Genomic DNA, 19435 nt, shown 5'->3' with positions numbered 1-19435 from the left:
GGGACGTTTGTGTCTTGGACTGGGCCCAGCGACGGCCTGAACTGGTGGTTCTGGTATTTACAAGATCTCTGAATGCTGGTGTCCAACAGCACGTTTGCTTGTTCTGTCTTTGGGTTCCGTTGGATCGAGAGCGTTCCGCTCGTGTCTGCATCCTCGTGTTTGGTCCATCCAGGGGGACAAGGAGCGGCGATAGAAACCTCCACAAAGAATCGAGCTGGATGCGTTGCCCTCTTCCCCTTCAGGACTGGGTTTGTTTTAGTGGGGGCCGACAGAAGATGGATTCGCTCATTACCGTGGCCGTGCATGCCGATGAGTGAGACCTGGGGAAATCAATAAGTCCTGGAGAGGAGCGTGAGGGCCATACAAATGCACGTCCAAGCCCAGGTGAGGAACGCCGCTGAGATACGCAGGGACAATTCCCATTCTCTCCTCTTTATATGAATTATGAGACAGTTGCTTAGAAAATTACCATGTTAATTAACTGCAAATAGCCTCCTTTTGTCTTCTGTGTTTTGCATAATAACCTCATTTCAACCTGTCTGCAGTGAGTTGAAGTCGAAGCCTTTCTCAACACAATAACGCCTTAATTGTGAGGCTCCACAGAAGGATCAAAGCTTTTGTGGCTTTGCAGGGTTTGACTCCGTCCTTTAAAGAATGGTTGGAAAGGCTGTCGGCTTTAGTAAAAGGCCTCTCAGCACTCAACCCTTTTCTTTTGTTGTGATAGTCTGAGAAAGTGAGAAAATTGTTAGTGAGAAAATTGGCTAAAAGTGAAAAGTTGCTATGTAAACCCTGGCAGAATAGATGTTTAACATCATGTTTGAGGATCAGAAATTGGATGATCATTTGTGCACCGTTAGAGAATTTGTGTTTTTTAACAAACAACAGCTTCAGTTTTCAGTTGTGATTCAGAGACTCTGGAACTGGATGATGATCTGGATCTGGATGAAGGAAAGATCGGAAATCAGTCAAGAGACCAACGGAAAACCGCCAAACACAAACCCATAATATGAAGCTTCAGCATTTCATTCAGTGATGAGCAACATTACATCCATGCAAGACAACAACACGGTAAAAACCAGACTAAAGGTGGTGGCGATGCAGCGGCGTGCAACATCTCCCTCGTGTGTGCAGGAGTGTAAACTCACAGGACTAACTGAATACACACCAACACACTCTGTGAGTCTGAGGCCATTTGATACAGACTCAAGTCCCCGGATCCTTGACAGCAGGCAGCAGTTTTAAGGATTTATTCCAAGAATTGACTTCCAATGTGTCAGAATATTTTCAGCATGGCTGTTTTTCTCTGGCTTCCCTCCTGATATTTCTCTTTCTTTCTGCCTGAAACTAGCGACTTCCATGCAAGCTTATTTATTGTGGCTTCAACAAGTCAGCACCAGCTTATATTTCACACCCCAAAGCTCATCACAGGCGCTGGAACCCTCCAAAAACACGTTCCAAGCGCCAGCTTCTATCCCGTCCCTCTGCAGCTGAAAAGATTCGGATCCGTTGCATAAACGTCCATAAAACCCTCCAGTGGATCCCACAACAATAGGATGCCTGAGGTTCCACGTGTCAGGCCAACGCAGAGGCTGGAACAGGCAAAGAGAGAGCAGTAATTGAAAAGAGAGAGTGGCCCCTCTCAGAGCCGCTCTCTTGTGTCATCACAAAAGCAGCCCCTGGAGCTTTCAGCTGCAGGGAAGCAGCCACGGTCGCTCGCCACGTAGAGAGCCTCTGTTTACATTACGGCGGGTAGAAACGTCTTCTATATTACGCACCGCTCTCATCGCTATTGCTCAGCAACATATATTGTATCACGTGTGCTGCCTGCACACAATTCCATTTCTAGCTCCGTGCTTCATCACCTCGATAACTCTTGATAACAGCCTTCGGTACAGGAGAGGCTTTATGCTAGTGGTGTGTGTGTGGTGTGTGTGTGTGTGTGTGTGTGTGTGTGTGTGTGTGTGTGTGTGTGTGTGGTGTGTGTGTGTGTGTGTGTGTGTGTGTGCAGCTCCAGGTTATTTTGATACAACACAGATTAAGACTATCTTTTATCCCTCTGCTTTTAGTCAGTATTGATCGTTTATGTTGAGGTGAAATCAGTACGTTTAAATGTGTGAGAACACGATCAGTGATGCAGATTTAACCATAAATTTGATCTGGTTCAACAATAACGTCGCCGTTATTAAAAACCAGTAAAGAAAGAGCAGCTCTAAGTGCACCAGCACTTGAGGCTGGAGGGTCGAACCCCTGATGAGCGTCGTGATGGGAGGCTCTCAAGGGCGAAACCAAACACAGACAATCGGGCTCCGTCTTCGCTGCTTTGATTGTGCTGAGGAAAAGCTGATCAGAGCAGAAACATTATTTTATATTTGCAGGATATGAAGAGTTGAGCGTCTGACAGCAGCAGACAGGAGCTAAAGTGGGTCTCAACCTTCTAACCCGCCAGCGCGCGTCACGGAGAGGAACCGTTAGGAGGGTTAAACGTGTCAGGGAGGACCTGACGTGACCTCCCATCTCCCCCAGAACTGCAGCGTCACCCTGGTCAACTTCCTCTGTTCAAACTCTGACACTGAGAACCTGCTTTTAATTCATGGGAATATTAGAACGGGATCATCTGAGCCTTTTCTCCGGGCTCAGACGGGTTTTGGATGCTCCTCAGCTCTGTTTTCTTGCCATCGTCGGAGCTGTGAGCATCGGTCTGTTGACTTTACTTTAGCATTGAAGGTTTCCATGAGAACACAAGCGACCAGAACAGAAATGATTGGAGGGCTTTGCAAAACAGGATCCAGTTGGAGTGGATTGCAGTTAAACACTGTATTTTAAAAGCATTTTTTGCAAATGAATGGTCATTTTTTCACGAGTGTAAACCAGTAACACAGTGATTTTAATGTTTGCTGGGAATCACAGCTGGGATAATAGTTGCTGTTCTTCTCAGAATGGCACTTTTCTCTCCGACAACATCGGGAATTCTTTGCGAGCTAATTATGATAGAGATAACTCGTTGCCTCCTGGAGCTGGTGGCTGATATGAATTTGAAATTTTGGGCGAATTGATTGCATTTTGTGCTGCTGTCATGCTTGTGGTGAGACGTCTTCGTTACTGGAAACGCGTCTCCCCACTGAGCTGTCACACCACTTGAACGGTGCAATATACCGACGATGTTCTGCTGCTCTCGTGTTAATAGATTTCCAATGTGAAAGCAGCACTCGCCCCTCCCCATCTGCTACAATTCTCTTTGAATCCCAATCTATCTCTCCAAATAAACCAACCTGCTGGGTTCCTATCGCCCATTTTTTTCTTTCCAGTGAAATTATGTAATGACTGCCAGAAACAATTGGAAAGAGACTGGAGTGATCCTTCATTGAATATCATTATCATAACCTTGAAAGACCTTCAGTGGCCCAGACGTGGGAGTCGTTGGGGCCTCTCACCCATAAATGAGCATCTAGCGCCCCCTATGCGTCATTTTTATAACATTGCCGTGATGGGAGATATTTGCACACCGATAAAGACTTGATCATTAATCTCGAGTGAGTGTATTAGATAAAAATACCTCCTTGTCATTGTTATGGATACAGAGTTGAAATGAGCTTGCCTAATTGACTTCCAGCAAAAAATCTGGCCCATGTCTGTGGCGGAAAAGCGTCTTAAAAAACTTAAACGCTGCAGGAAATACAATGATTCTGTTGAGATCATTAAATACCTTTTTATTCCCACAATAAACACATTCAATAATAATAATAGAGGAGAGCCCCGGACACAAAATGCGTTTAGATACATTGATGTAGTCGAAAATGAAGACATTTAAAACGTGTCACATGAGGTTGTCGTCCACATCTTTTTTCTTGATTTTCACTCCAGTAAATAAACAAGAAATAATATAAAATAACGGTGGTGTTTTATTTTGAAAATCCCAAACTCCTCCCACTACTTCCGTGTTTGCGTCACGGTTACTGCCGCATGATAAAACATAGAAGACCGTCTTAGCTTCTGTTTTGAGATAAATAGTCATGTCTTTGGAAGTGGAATCCGCGGAGTAAGTATCCCAAATTATAGAAAAATTAAAGGCTTCTGTTTTTGTAATATATTGGTCCCAATAATCACATATTTGTCTTTTCTGTCGACTAGGCCTTTGTCGCCTGCCATTCAGTAGCGTTAGCATGCTAAGCTAAGAGTTAGTTAGCAAAGTGAGAGACCGTTTATTTTCTTATGTACACGTGTACATAAGCATTGGTTAAGACTACTTAATCGCGCTGGTATCATCCCGATGCTGAGTTACTGTGTTGTTACCGTGAAGTCTGAAGTTAGACGCTAGCGTTAGCATTAGCGCCAGTATGCGTTGAAGCTGCAAACAGCGAAGCTGCAGCCGAACTGTCCTGAAGCGTCTGTATTCATTTTCCACAGCGTGATACGTCTGATCATGCAGTATTTGAAGGAGAACAATCTGCAAAGGACTCTGGCCACCCTGCAGGAGGAGACCACCGTTTCTCTGAATACTGTGGACAGTATAGAGAGCTTCGTTGCGGACATTAACAGCGGCCACTGGGACACAGTCCTGCAAGCTATCCAGTCCCTCAAGCTGCCAGATAAAACCCTGATAGACCTTTATGAGCAGGTGAGATGTGCGTGCATGGAGCAAATCCCTCAAGAAACATGAGTGAGGAAAGATTAGCGTCGTCCTTTGGTTTGCTTTGACGTGCAGGATTCAGGATGGTCCAAAACTTGTGAATTTCATTTCTTTGCTTGTTCTTCTGAGCAGGTGGTTCTGGAGCTGATCGAGCTAAGAGAGTTGGGTGCGGCCCGTTCCCTCCTCAGACAGACTGACCCCATGATCATGCTGAAACAGACCCAGCCAGAGAGATACATCCATCTGGAGAACCTACTGGCCCGTTCTTACTTTGACCCGCGAGAGGTGAGGACCAGTCCGTCTCGGGCCAGCTGGCGGCGGTAGTTTATATTAAATGTGACCATCATTTTCTACACCTAAAATCCTTCTGATAACTATATCAGCTTAGTAGCGGTTCTGCATCTAACAATAGTCAAATGTTGAAAGTTTAATTGAGTTTTCTAGTAATAGAATGATGAAGGTCGCCTCCTCAGCTCAAGGTTGGACCTCAGCGACGATACAGTCGCTGCGTTTCCGAATCTCCGTACTCGGTTTTGGGTCGTTTTGCTCTAGTCAAGGAACTTGAGCTGTCTAAAGAGCCGTAAACGTCCCCGCAGGCGTACCCCGATGGCAGCAGTAGCAGTAAAGAGACGTCGCGCCGCCATCGCTCAGGCCCTGGCGGGGGAGGTCAGCGTGGTGCCACCCTCTCGTCTGATGGCCCTGTTGGGTCAGGTAGGTGATGGAGACGAGTGGACGCGGGGCTCGTGTTGCATGACCGTGGCTGTCCTCGTCTCACTGTCTTGTCCTTCAGTCTCTGAAGTGGCAGCAGCATCAGGGTCTCCTCCCACCAGGAACCACCATCGACTTGTTCAGGGGCAAAGCTGCCGTCAAAGACGTGGAGGAGGAGCGTTTCCCCACCCAGCTCAGCAGACAAATCAAGGTTCTTGTGTCCAATGGACTGCCTCACTGCTCCACACAGTGATCTGGATCTTCTGACGGTTCTGTCTCTGCCTCTCCTGAACAGTTTGGACAGAAGTCTCATGTGGAGTGTTCCCGATTCTCCCCCGATGGTCAGTATCTGGTCACCGGTTCTGTCGACGGCTTCATCGAGGTGTGGAACTTCACCACTGGGAAAATCAGAAAGGTAAAGACGCAGATCAGGAGGTGTGACGTTCCAGGAACCCGAGTGATCCAAAACGTCGCCGCGCTCCGTTTGTTCCCAGGATCTGAAGTATCAGGCTCAGGACAACTTCATGATGATGGACGACGCCGTGCTGTGCATGTGCTTCAGCCGGGACACGGAGATGTTGGCCACCGGAGCCCAGGATGGGAAGATCAAGGTCAGCCGTCGATGTTCTCGGGCTCACTTCAGCTAACGTGGGCTGAAAAATGTCGTCGTTTCTGGATTTATAAGAATGAAACGCTCGCATTAAAACGCAACGCTGAAATTCTAGGTGACGCTAAATGGTGCCTCATTCTGTTGCTCGGCATTAACGAAAAGGCTGCTGTGTGTTCAGGTGTGGAAGATCCAGAGTGGTCAGTGTCTGAGGAGGTTTGAACGTGCCCACAGCAAAGGAGTGACGTGCGTCAGCTTCTGTAAAGACAGCAGTCAGCTCCTCAGCACCTCCTTCGACCAGACAATCAGGTGACCTCCTCCTCCTTCATTCAGTCCTGTAGAAAACGGCTCCAACAGTTTAATAAAAATGACCTTTTTCCGTCACATTTATTACTTCCTGATTTGACGCGTGTTGCTCCAACTGTTTTCCGAGGCAGAATTCACGGGTTGAAGTCGGGAAAGACTCTGAAGGAGTTCCGTGGCCACTCGTCGTTTGTGAACGAGGCCACCTTCACCCCCGACGGTCACCACGTCATCAGCGCTTCATCGGACGGGACCGTCAAGGTAAGGCGTTCGGCTTCGGCGCTTCCTCTTCTCGCCACGTTTCCCCGTCAAACCCGATGATGCGCGCGCGTGCCGAGCCTGACGCGTGTGTTCTGGTACCAGGTTTGGAACATGAAGACCACCGAGTGCACCAACACTTTCAAACCTCTGGGCACGTCGGCTGGCACCGACATCACGGTCAACAACATCCTCCTGCTGCCCAAGAACCCCGAACACTTTGTGGTGTGCAACCGCTCCAACACGGTGGTCATCATGAACATGCAGGGCCAGGTCAGTCCGCAGCCCGCGTCCCGGAACGTTGTTGGCCGGCGGCCTGCACGTCAGTGTGTTCTCCCTCTCTGTGCAGATCGTGAGGAGCTTCAGCTCCGGTAAAAGAGAAGGTGGCGACTTCGTGTGTTGCACGCTGTCCCCCCGTGGCGAGTGGATCTACTGCGTGGGAGAAGACTTTGTGCTCTACTGCTTCAGCACAGTCACCGGCAAGCTGGAGAGAACGCTCACGGTGCGTGGTTACCAGGGGAACCCAGGGGTGTAACACTGGTCTTCATGGCAGAACCTTCATTTTGAGACCAAATGTGTTTGTGCAGCGATGCTTTTGGCCACCAGGGGGCGTCTTGCGAACGCATCAGCATTCCTCTGAAGTCTAGATCTCGCTTTCCTCCTTGCAGGTGCACGAGAAGGACGTGATCGGCATCGCTCACCACCCCCACCAGAACCTCATCAGCACCTACAGCGAGGATGGTCTGCTGAAGCTGTGGAAGCCTTGAGATGTTCAAAACCCTGGGACATTTTCACACAGCGGCTGCTCTCCTGCCTTTAGACTCTGATGGCTTCTGTTTGTTTCACACCAGCGGGAAAATGTCGTTTTCCTTTGGAGGCAGAAGAGTCGTGCAACTTTGTTGTTCAGCGTCGTCAGAGTCGCGATGCGCTGCCAGATGTTGAGAATGAGTGGAGACATGAGCTGTGTCTTTCCTCTTTGTTTTTGTAAATAGATCTTTTTTTGATTTCATTTTTAACAAGACCTGGTTAAATGTCATGTTTCGATTTGCATCCTTTCACCTCAGAAAACCCAGCGAGTTTATTTGAATAAAAAGATTGCCAGACTTGAGAGGAGCAGGTGATTGAATGTGCAGCCGTGCCTGAGGTGACTGGGGTCAGTGGTGAACCAACTCAACCCCTCGTGGTTGTTGCTCCAGCAGAGGGAAGCGAGCCGAGGAACGTCGCCTCAACCAAACAAACATTGGCGGGTCCTGGAACCTTTCAAAATAAAAGCATCCGTTTGCCTTTTGGCTGCATGTGTGGCCCCAGTCCTGAACAGAACCGTGTAGAAGAGCTTCAGCCGTGTTAACGTAGCAATAAATGATGTGATTTAAAGCAGAAAAAACACGCAGGCTGCTTTAATGCAACTATTGAAGTGACAACACCCTCCTCCGTAACCATAACCTTTAATGTTAAAATCTGAGGGGAGGTTGTTTTGACAGTGCCGGCGCTGTCGGGGGCTGAGTGTTCAGTGTTGGAGCTTTCTGCAGGGGGGGGTCGCCATGGCTGGAGCTCTGCACCTCCTGCCCGTCTTTCTGCTCTGTGGATACTTCACTCTGGTTTCTACCAGGTCCGATGGGGACGTTCCTGCTGCACGTGCAGCTTTTAGCACGACTGGGAGTCTTTCCTCTGCTGGGACTGAGGCTCCCACCTCGGCTGATCATGATCGCACAGCCGGAAAACCTGGAAAAAGCCCCACAATTCCCCGACACCTGAGTGGTAAGTGAGCAGGAAAATCAGCAGCGCAGGTTTCTTTGAATTAGACTTCTTTATTCTACACATTCATTTACAGTGTCTTTACAAATGTGTGCTGAGTTAGTGGAGGATGTTCTCTGGGCTTCGTGTGTTTTCCTCTAAATAAAACACACACACACAGCAAATATTCATTCAGTCTGCGCTCAGAAGCTGTGCAGCTGCTGCCCCACAGATGTAAAGAACTTGGCGACGTGTCCCGTCTCCAGACTGAAAGATGGTTTGTGCTGCATCTCAATGATGGACTCTGTTGGTGTATCGCCTCATGCCAACGTTAATGTTCCACAATAATAATAATAAAGCCTTATATCCGTTTATTCTGGCAGAACATTGATACAGTTCATTGTTTTAAAAAAAAATATTGGTTCTATTTGGTTAATGATTCTAAAATGTCTCTTTTAATGCTACCAATATTTTGCTATCCCAGAAAAAGACCTCACAGTTAACAGTATTATTAAAATATCCTGAAAAGGTAAAAAAGTTCTGACTTGGATTCCTGCGTGTGGTGTCGCTAATGTGTGTAGAGCAGAGCTTCACCAGGAGCGTCACAAAGAGGACAAAAACCATCCAGAAGAAACGCGTCGGTGGGAAAACGACATTACCGAAGAAGAAGCCTCCAGTCCAACAGACAGCGAGCCAATCTGTGGACACACGTACGTGATGAGCCGGCCTCACAAGAGCCTCACGAGAGCCTCACAAGAGCCTCACGAGAGCTGCAAATAGTCTGAAACGCTTCCAAAGTTCACAGTGTCAACAGAGTTAACGTACCAAAATACCACATATGTCCCATATAGTCAAATATGAAGGACCCGCCGGACGCTCTGAGCCCAGAAACATGGGAAATATCACAACTACGTGCACTATTTTACAAATGCAGCTCTTGTTCACGTGTCTGTCTAATAATTCTGTTCCCATTGTTGTAAATGCTGCGTCGCTCATCAGCGGGTGTTGGGTCAGGACACGGTGAGGAATAAACCCAGTCGGCCGTGTGGTCACGGCTCATTAGATTCACTCCAGGCCCAACGAACCAGCTCCACTTCTGTAGTTCTGTTCAATAGCTCTCTTTCATTATTCAATTTATTTGATTTTTACAGTCATTGTGGGAAATACAAAAAACATCCAACAAAGGTGCTTTGATGCTTCTCGAGGGCCCCATCTTGACCTTCCTTTAGGAGGAGGGGGGCCACAGGAAGGAGGGAGGGAAACCTGAGCAGGGGCTGATCAAACATGCCGAATCCTCCAGGACCACCGAGTGTGTTCATGGTGTCTCTGGTGGTTGTCAGAAATGCCTCCGTCTCGCTTCAGCTCTGCAGAGACCCTGCAGGACCACCAGGCCCAGATGGGGGTTGGGGGATGGTTGGGTCACAATATGGTCTGAGGTCTGAAGGTGGGAAGAGGGACCTCCTACAGGTTTATTTCGGCTCTTCTTCAATATAAGAAGAAATCGCTCGAGTGATGGTGCAACACTCAAACCTTTTTTTTTTTTTCAAGTCTGATTATAAATCCTTCTCTGTTTTATCAAACTAAAACGACCGTTTTAGAATGTCCTCCTCTGGGTCTGGAGTCCTTACGGGTTAAAGACACCCAGCTGAGAGCGTCGTCCTACAAGCGGCGAGGTCTGGGCCCTCACCGCGGCAGACTCAACATCCAGGTATGGGCGCAGGTTGTTCACGCGCCGCAGGTGTGATCGCCACAGACAGAAGAGCCTCGTGCTGTTGTTGCAGTCCGGGGTGGAGGACGGCGATATCTACGACGGGGCCTGGTGCGCTCACCACAGGGACAAGCAGCAGTGGCTGGAGATCGACGCCCTGCGGCGACTGGCTTCACTGGGGTCATCCTGCAGGGTCGCAGCTCCATTTGGAGGTCAGCATCAATACTGTTGCCATAGAGACGTCCCATCAAAGGTAGTTCTTGTCTTCCACCCGCGTTGCCCTCCACAGGTGGTGGACATCAAAGCGCAACTGCACTTTCCTGTTACGCTGTTCATCATCTCGAGAATGTCCAGATGTGCACATCTGCCTGAAGGTCCTGACGATCATTGTGTTGCTTGTCCCGGCAGTTGGGACGTGGTCCACAGCTACAAGGTGCAGCTCAGCAACGACTCTTTGGTCTGGAAGCCGTGCATGAACGGGACAGAAGAGGCAGTGAGTGATGCTCTTCAACCTCTGGTGTCCTGCTCGCCAACTCATGGACGTGATCCCGAGTCTCTGCCGTTGTCCTAATTCCTCCATCCTCTCTGTGGGCTGCAGATCTTTGAAGGGAACCAGGATCCAGAGACGCCCGTTCTCTCCCTGTTCAACTCCACCGTGGCCCGGTACATCAGGATCAACCCGCAGACCTGGTACCAGAATGGGACGGAGGGTGACATCTGCCTGAGAGCCGAGGTATTAGGCTGCACGCTGCCAGGTAGGAAAGCACAGCACAGATGAAATATAGATACAGTATTATTAGCATTATAATTATTAGCTGCAGGCTGCTCACGCTCATTAAATGCTTTTATTCATTTATTACACCGTTCGCAGACCCAAACAACCTCTATCCATGGCAAACAGAACCACCGGGATCCAAGGATAAACTGGACTTTAGACATCACAACTACAAGGAGATGCGGAAGGTGCGAAGATGATTTTGGCTCGAGCTTTAGCGCTAAGACGGGGGGCCAGACCCGTCCCTGAGGGCCACAGCTTTGGAACCCTTTAACAGGAGCGAGACACCATCAGTAGTTTCAGACAAAACCTTTCAAAAACAGATGTAAATGCGTGAAAAAGAAAATATCTTGACTAAATCTGAGATGGGATGATTGTGAGCATCATTCAGGGGTTATTTGGTGCCACACTAGAGGTCTGTGCCAATGATTTCTAGATTTACAGCACATAAACTCTTGAAATGTTTTGTTTTTCCCAGCTGATGAGGTCAGTAAACCAGGCTTGTCCTGACGTCACTCGGATCTACAGCATCGGCAAGAGTTACAAGGGTTAAAAACTCTACGTCATGGAGATCTCTGACAACCCTGGAAAACACGAACTAGGTGAGACCCACCGGGGGGTCGCGGGGTTTTCCGTCCGTCTTCAACTTGCTCAAATCTTTAGTTGTTTTTATCCTGAACAATCTTTTCAATTGCTCAACAAGTGTGATACAAAAGGCAACTTTTGCATCAAACGTCATGCATTTAGCATCTGCTGAAACAAAGAGGAAAACATGCATTCGGCTGTATATTATATTATTTATGTATATAAAATCAAATGTCAATATAAAACATTTCAACATGTCATATCGAGACAAATTTAAAGATTCAAATTTTGTGCAGGACCAAGGCAGAAGGACTAAAACTAAAAGGTGACACTAGAGTTCATGTCAGAGGTTAAACTCTTCATCATAAACATTAGTGAAGAGGAGGTGTGAGATTTCAGAGGCGTCTGAGGAGTGTATGCAGACCAAACAGGAAGTGGGGCCACTGACGGGCTCAAGGAGGCTGACCTCAACAATGCAATCTAAGTCTGCATAAATATACCTGAATTCATTTAGTAGTTTAATGTTGCACTGCTTGGATTAGATTTTGTCTCGTTTAGGACTTTTACGACGGATCTGCTTTATCCCAAACTTTTATTTAAAACGATTCCACGCTTTCCCTCATTAATTCTCCAACTGTGCGTTGGCGCCCCCTGCAGGCGAACCAGAGTTCCGATATGTCGCGGGGATGCACGGAAACGAGGTGCTGGGCCGAGAGCTGCTGCTCAACCTGATGCAGTACCTGTGCCAGGAGTACAAACGTGGAGACCAGCGCATCACCCACCTCATCAAAGAAACACGCATCCACCTCCTGCCGTCTTTAAACCCAGACGGACACGAGATGGCCTTTAAAAAGGTGTGGCAGAACTTTTAACCTGACAAAAGCAGAGCAGCAAACCATGACCCGCTTTCTTCCACCTGCAGGGATCAGAGCTGGCAGGTTGGGCTCTGGGCCGTTACACCTACGAAGGAATCGACTTGAATCATAATTTCGCCGACCTCAACTCGGTGATGTGGACGGCCATTGAGCTGGAGACAGACCGGTCCAAACTTATCAACCACTACTTCCCCATCCCTGAGATGTACACATCTGAGGAAGCTTTTGTAAGACCACTGTTCAGACTGGTTTTCATCTCCTCCTCTACATCCTGTTGCTCCGATCATTCCAAGTCCACATCTCCAAATGTAGGTCGCCTCGGAGACCGCGCTGTCATCAGGTGGATGCAAAACATCCCATTCGTTCTCAGTGCCAACCTCCACGGAGGAGAGCTGGTGGTCACCTACCCGTACGACATGACGCGCGACTGGGCGCCTCGCGAGCACACGCCCACCCCTGACGAAAGCTTCTTCCGCTGGTTGGCCGCAGCATACGCCAGCACCAATCAGGTCACTTCCCTTTTCCCGAAACTCTGAAAGTGTGTCGAGGTCTAATCAACTATGGGTTAGGGTTAGGGTTATCACGTTATGATGTTTAACACACGGTTAGCTAAAGGAAGCATCCTTTGAGCACAGCATGTGCACTGAATGAGCATCGTTAACAGACTTCATCCCCAATAAAAGGCTACTTTAACGATTGTGCACGTCTCACCTTAACCAGGCGATGTCCAACCCAAACCGGCGGCCTTGCCACAACAATGACTTTCTCAAATACAACAACATCATCAACGGAGCCGACTGGCACAATGTACCAGGAAGTAAGAATCTTCTTCTTATCAGAACGGAGGCGGGACCCGGCCCAATTTAGAGCCCTTCATGTGAACACATGAAATCTAGTAAATGTCCCTTATTGTCTTCCTCCTGAAGGTATGAATGATTTCAGCTACCTGCACACCAACTGTTTCGAGGTGACAGTGGAGTTGTCCTGCGATAAGTTTCCACATGCCAGTGAGCTTCCTGTGGAGTGGGAGAACAACAGGGAGTCTCTGCTGGTGTACATGGAGCAGGTCTCTTTGCATCTTTTGGATGGCAGCACAATCGGCATGAATATTGTACCGTCCTGATCTGTTCATCCACGGTCCGACGGGATATGTCGCATTATTAATGACGAGTTTCACATCCAACAGCAAACCTCAGTGTCTGGTTCTTCAGGTGCACCGTGGAATTAAGGGAGTGGTCCGTGACAAGGACACAGACCACGGTATAGCAGGCGCGGTCATCGAAGTAGTAGAGGACATTGACCATCACATTAGATCAGGTACGGTGCATGTCTTACCTGGAATGGAGAAAATAAAGAACCTGACTGACGTCCTTGCTCTCTGCTCTCAGCTGCTGCTGGTGACTACTGGCGGTTGCTGAACCCCGGCGAGTATCGCGTCACGGCCTCCGCTGATGGCTACACGCCTTCTTCCCGCACTTGTCAAGTCATGTACGAACACCATCCCACAATCTGTGACTTTCGCCTCACCAAACTCCGAAAACAGAGGCTAACACAGGTGTTAAAGAAGGGCGAGAAACTGCGCATAACATGCAGCTCCGGCTGCGACAATTGCGCAACCGCAAACAGCGCGTGGCCCCCAAGGCCTCGGACCGAAGGCTGGATAATGACTGAACACGGAGAGAACACGAACGTTCCTACAAAAATGACTGATAATTTCAATAAACTGTGTGTAATGGTGCTTTGAGAGTCTTGGCAAACACGTTTAAGAATTTCTGGATTCAAAAAAGGGCGGAAACACACCTTTGATCACCTGAGCAGCGTATTCAGACATACCGTACTCGGTGGCCTTTTCGTTAGCAAATGCGTTCAATCAGGGAAAGATACCCCTCACATTCATCAAACTTGAATCTTATCAGATTAGCGGCCGTAAATATATGATTCCTGTATATGTACAGCAGAGCACCTGTTCCTCGTTAGTATAGTGGACAGTATCTCCGCCTGTCACGCGGAAGACCGGGGTTCGATTCCCCGACGGGGAGTTCCTTTTTACCTTTGTTGCTTGGTAACAACATCAACACACTACAGAATATCTCATTATCCCTAACAAATTTACCCAACAACACCCTCACGTGCCTCATTTACACAACATTACACATAACACAGTTGAAGGAAGGAAGTAGTAGTTAATTTTTTCACATAAGAGGAATTTGACATGGTGTTTGTAACAATAATACAGCAAGATAAGGATAAAGATAAGAAATATCAAAAATAGACATAATAAATTAACTTGAAAGGAAAATCTAGAGTTTGTTCCCGTGCTGACGGTCTCTAAATTCCTAAACAGAGAGGCTGGTCCTCTCAGAAGCAGACTTAAGCTACAGTCAAGCTCTCATTTCATTCAATCACATGTTGAAATCAGGCATTGTTTATTTACTCATTCATTTCAAACTTAAAGGTAGGACCCCCCCCCCCCCCCCCCCCCCCCCCCCCCCCCCCCCCGTTCCTGGGTCCAAGAGGTGAATAAGAGGTGAGTTTAGCTCAAAATGCAATTCCAGGATTGAAGAGTGTGTTTATTAGAAGTACGTATCAATTCTGAGCCGCCTACAGCTCACGTGGCTTCCATCACAGCACTGGCTCATCTGGCTCAATGGCCATCTTAAATGTCTTTGAAGTCTGAACAAAGACAAAAGATGAAACATGAAAGACTCATTTGTCTTGGATCCTGAATGATCCTGGTGGTGCTTCGGATTTAGCTGATCGAGGCGACAGAGACCGTGACACAAGTGACGATGCTAGAACAGGGAGACATCGAGCTGCTGACAGCAGCCAAGAGCGGGAACCAACTGAGCTCCACCGAGGCTCAACTGGACGACTCCACCCGAAAATGTGCTGCTGTGGAGGAGGAGCAGCTCCAAGAGCTGCAGGAGTCTCACCGGAGGGAGGTGATGCAGATGACGGAGCACTTTAAAAAGCACATCTCTGAGCACGAGCAGAGATGTTTGCAGGAGATTTCAAGAGCTGAAGAAAGCTCCAGGAATCAGCTGTTGGAGCAACACAAACGGTTCAAGGAAGAGCTGAGCAAGAAAGATGAGCAGATCCAGCTGCAGCTCTCACGAAATGAAGACTTCTTTAGAGAGAAGCTGTCTGATGAGGCGACTGACTTCAACCAGAAGCCCTCCCACCACGAGCAGGCCGTGATGAAGCAGCTCTCAGGCATACAGGGGACCCTGAAGACCATGATGGCTGAGCTCTGTCACCAGTGGGAGGTCCGAGCGCAGCAGTGGAGCCAGCACCAACAGCAGCTGGAGCAGATGTGGCGAGAGGAGAAGGCCAGACGGCAACTGGACGAGACCACCAAGCTGCAGATCCAGGACGTGCAAGAAGAGGTGCTTCAGCTGAAGGTTAGTAGATGTGGGTTCTTGTTAACGGACATGTTCAGGAGAAAAATCCAAAACACACTTTTCTTTTGCAGGAGCTGATGGACAAGAAAAGCAATAAGAACAGTTTCTGGAGAAAACTGAGCTCCATATTTAGGGGAAAGCAGGGAAGCAACTAAACAACCTTCAGCCTCTTGTTTCACCCGAATGTGAATAAACCTAAACACAAAACTCAGATTCTTTGCTGTGTCTCTGTGAATCACCAGGAGCCTCCTGCTGTGATCTGAGTGGGTCACTGGCAGAGTTCTCTCCAAACCCACCTTCATTCACCCCAAGAGGGGATTGTTAAATCTGGTTCTCCAGCTCCCAGTGATGGAAGCTGAAAGTGAAACCAAAAGAGCATGCTAATGATCTGGTTGGTCACCTGAGAGTCGTCAGTAGGGTCGTTCACCTTGTTTCAGTTGAGGTGTCTCCCCTTTGTCTGCTGGCTCACGTGGTGATGAGTTTCCAGGTCTCCTGGAACGGTGGGAATGTTTGGTTTGTTGTTGGAAGGACTGGATGGCTTCATTGTATGTGGGTGATAGGAAGTGCTTTAGCCCACCACTTTGGATAACTATGACCTGGGTGATTGAGAATTGACACAGACCAAAGATACCAGCATTTGATTTTTCTCCCCTTTATCACCAAAGACAAGGCAATGCTGACTTTTCCTTCGCCAGCGTCAGACCGTCACCGTTTATTGGACCCTCACGTTTCCGTAGTGTAGTGGTTATCACGTTCGCCTCACACGCGAAAGGTCCCCGGTTCGAAACCGGGCGGAAAACTTTATTAGTTTTTTTTTAAACCACATTTCTCGCCTTTAAGGCCACGTGACTGGACACCCTGCTTGAGGGCCCAGGAGCTGCTCTGACCTTTATCACTTTGGAAAACATTGTTTTGGATTGTTTGAAAGCAGACGTGTTAAAGTTGAGGTTCAGTCCGGATTGTGCGTCAATCTGGAGATTTGTGAGTCATTTTCCTGGTTGTTTATATTGTGTTTACAGGTTAGGTTAGGATGACTCGACGACGCGCGGTGAAGGTTTTGCCGGTAGCCGGTGTCGGTGGAGGAGGGGGTGGGGATTTTTAACCATGACGCGTTCCTCGTTAGTATAGTGGACAGTATCTCCGCCTGTCACGCGAAAGACCGGGGTTCGATTCCCCGACGGGGAGTTTCTTTTTTACCTTTGCCTATTTTCAGCAACTACACACTATAGAGTAACTTAATATCCCAAAAGTTCTTTTCATTTTTAACAATTGTGAGGTTCTTCCTTGATTCTTCTTCTACCTCCTCTCTTACACATGTGTTCTCCGTTAGTATAATGGACGGTATCTCGCTCGAGATAAACGGCCCTAAACCGTTTCCCATTCATTTATAATAGTAGTGCTAAACCACTACGGACGCAATATATTTCCGGCCGCTATCATCCTGTAGTGATTGAGACCGCAGTTTAATTTAAGGCGGGGAACACGTCGAAAGATTGGATCGCGCGGATGATTGGCTGTTGAAAGATTGAATCGCGCATATGATTGGCTGTTGAAAGATTGAAACGCGCATATGATTGGCTGTTGAAAGATTGAATCGCGTTTATGATTGGCTGTTGAAAGATTGAATCGCGCGGATGATTGGCTGTTGAAAGATTGAATGAATCGCGCACATGATTGGCTGTTGAAAGATTGAATCGCGCATATGATTGGCTGTTGAAAGATTGAAACGCGCAGAAATTATTATGTATTGTCATGCTACAATATACTCATATCTTGTCAAGCTAGTTTTTCCTATTGTATTACGGTCATAACTCGTCGCCAACTTTGTCAACATTTTATTCCATCTGTGGGAGGTGAAATAGGAGCTGGACTCAATGTCAAGCTGAGCTGGAGGAGATGTAAATATCTGAGAGCAAGAGACCACATCACACATGGAGGAGATCCAGCTTCAGGTGAGCTGAAAGAACTTTCCCTCTGTTTCCAATTAACCTGGCGTGGCCTGATTTCCTGTCATGTGACCAAATCCCTCTTCACTGCTGACCAGTAAAATGAGTAGATTTATAACCAATCCTTTTGTCTAAGTTTATAGAAATACCATGCCCCAAATATTTTGATGCTTATGATGATACTTTGACCTGAGCGATCATGGTTGACTTCAGTTCAAACTGAATATTTTAGTTCATTCAGATAACATGACAGGAAGGACTTCTATTTATTACAATGCTGCGTTAAAGTGTCTGCTGCAGCGTTACAAATGGCTGCTCAACACGATAAAAGAAAGAAAATAAAAGCACTACAAAACCTAAACTTATACGACCTGAAGCTGTGTGGAGGATGAAAGATACAATTTCTTTCTTTTTTATTTTTGTCCTTTATTATTTATATTATATTTTTATAACAGCATGAGGGGAAAACCCTACTGCCTCGCGCCTCCTGCCCCACCTGGCGGTGAATGTCCCTCACCCGGTTTCCGTAGTGTAGTGGTTATCACGGTCGCCTAACACGCGAAAGGTCTCCGGTTCGAGACCCGGCGGAAACACTTGTGTTAAAAATATGAACGGCTGCCTCTTTGTGCAATCTTCGCCGACGGCCCCTTCTTCCTCGAACTTCGACGACAACATCGCGCAAGATGAAAATACGGTCCACAATCGCGCAGCAAACGATGAAATGGTCCAAAATATTACTGAATCTCACATTTACCTGTTCATTAGCGCCCCCTACTGATGTAGTTCACCCTGCAAAACATGTGCTTATTGTTTGTGTGTGCTCGTATGTGTGCCTGTTAGTGTATTTGATGGGGACGGGAGGGGGGCTTTTTCCTTTTTCTTTTAACTGCTTGGAATCTAAGTTTGTAATTAAACGTTACGTGTCTCAGAGAGAACGACCCACCTCAGTGTGATATGATCTTATCTCATACTCTTTTACTCATTGTTTTCCTTTGAGTCGTTGCCCCAGCACTTCCTCATGGACCAGGTGGGATGTTCTCCTGGGCAGCACTTCCTGTGGTGATGGGCTGGGACATCCCTGGTGTTGGTTGTTTTCCCTAAATCATGTGGTATCACCCCCTCGATTCTCTGAAAGAATTTACTATCCCACTATGGAGCCGAGATTTGTTCATTCTTTCATGTTTGCTTTCATTTTTTGTTTGTTTCTCTTTTTGCTTCTCCCACTATGAACTGAATGTATGTCTTGGATAAAGTTTCAGGAAGGAAGGAAGGAAGGACTTTATTGCTAAGTAATTTTTCACATAAGAGAAATTTGACATGGTGTTTGTAACAATAATATAGTAAGATAAGGACTAAGATAAGAAATATCAAAAATAGACATAATAAATTAACTTGAAAGGAAAATCTAGAGTTTGTTCCCGTGCTGACGGTCTCTAAATTCCTAAACAGAGAGGCTGGTCCTCTCAGAAGCAGACTTAAGCTACAGTCAAGCTCTCATTTCACTCAATCACATGTTGAAATCAGGCATTATTTATTTACTCATTCATTTCAAACTTAAAGGTAGGACACCCCAGACCCCCCCGTTCCTGGGTCCAAGAGGTGAATAAGAGGTGAGTTTAGCTCAAAATGCAATTCCAGGATTGAAGAGTGTGTTTATTAGAAGTACGTATCAATTCTGAGCCGCCTACAGCTCACGTGGCTTCCATCACAGCACTGGCTCATCTGGCTCAATGGCCATCTGAAATGTCTTTGAAGTCTGAACAAAGACAAAAGACGAAACATGAAAGACTCATTTGTCTTGGATCCTGAATGATCCTGGCGGTGCTTCGGATTTAGCTGATCGAGGCGACAGAGACCGTGACACAAACAGTGACGATGCTAGAACAGGGAGACATCGAGCTGCTGACA

General features: G+C 47.3%; 1 protein-coding gene, 1 long non-coding RNA gene, 3 other non-coding genes and 1 pseudogene across 5 annotated transcripts; 5 read left to right on the top strand and 1 right to left on the bottom strand.

The window, feature by feature from the left end:
• Positions 1 to 3924: 3924 nt before the first annotated feature.
• Positions 3925 to 7606, top strand: LOC130520578 (WD40 repeat-containing protein SMU1-like). Its single transcript, XM_057024269.1, is given in 13 exon segments — positions 3925 to 4036; positions 4405 to 4615; positions 4760 to 4912; positions 5224 to 5256; positions 5258 to 5338; positions 5418 to 5546; positions 5631 to 5750; positions 5830 to 5946; positions 6124 to 6251; positions 6380 to 6506; positions 6609 to 6776; positions 6853 to 7005; positions 7172 to 7606. Coding segments are annotated over 13 exon segments (1545 nt in total). The 5' UTR covers positions 3925 to 4010; the 3' UTR covers positions 7271 to 7606.
• Positions 7607 to 7719: 113 nt separating this feature from the next.
• LOC130520577 (probable carboxypeptidase X1) lies at positions 7720 to 13937 on the top strand (annotated as a pseudogene).
• On the bottom strand, positions 9354 to 13719 carry LOC130520580 (uncharacterized). Its single transcript, XR_008948930.1, has 2 exons — positions 13516 to 13719; positions 9354 to 10693 (listed from the first exon to the last, which is right to left on the bottom strand). It is a non-coding gene; the product is annotated as an uncharacterized LOC130520580 (long non-coding RNA).
• Positions 13938 to 14147: 210 nt separating the features above from the next.
• trnad-guc (transfer RNA aspartic acid (anticodon GUC)) lies at positions 14148 to 14219 on the top strand. Its single transcript has one exon. It is a non-coding gene; the product is annotated as a tRNA-Asp (tRNA).
• Positions 14220 to 16308: 2089 nt separating this feature from the next.
• trnav-cac (transfer RNA valine (anticodon CAC)) lies at positions 16309 to 16382 on the top strand. The gene has a single exon. It is a non-coding gene; the product is annotated as a tRNA-Val (tRNA).
• A 312-nt stretch (positions 16383 to 16694) lies between these two features.
• Positions 16695 to 16766, top strand: trnad-guc (transfer RNA aspartic acid (anticodon GUC)). Its single transcript has one exon. It is a non-coding gene; the product is annotated as a tRNA-Asp (tRNA).
• The last annotated feature ends 2669 nt before the right edge of the window (positions 16767 to 19435 follow it).

The sequence above is a fragment of the Takifugu flavidus genome, unplaced genomic scaffold (genome assembly GCF_003711565.1).
Source record: "Takifugu flavidus isolate HTHZ2018 unplaced genomic scaffold, ASM371156v2 ctg431, whole genome shotgun sequence".
In the NCBI taxonomy this organism is placed as follows: domain Eukaryota; kingdom Metazoa; phylum Chordata; class Actinopteri; order Tetraodontiformes; family Tetraodontidae; genus Takifugu; species Takifugu flavidus.
This window is presented reverse-complemented; position numbering and strand designations above follow the sequence as displayed.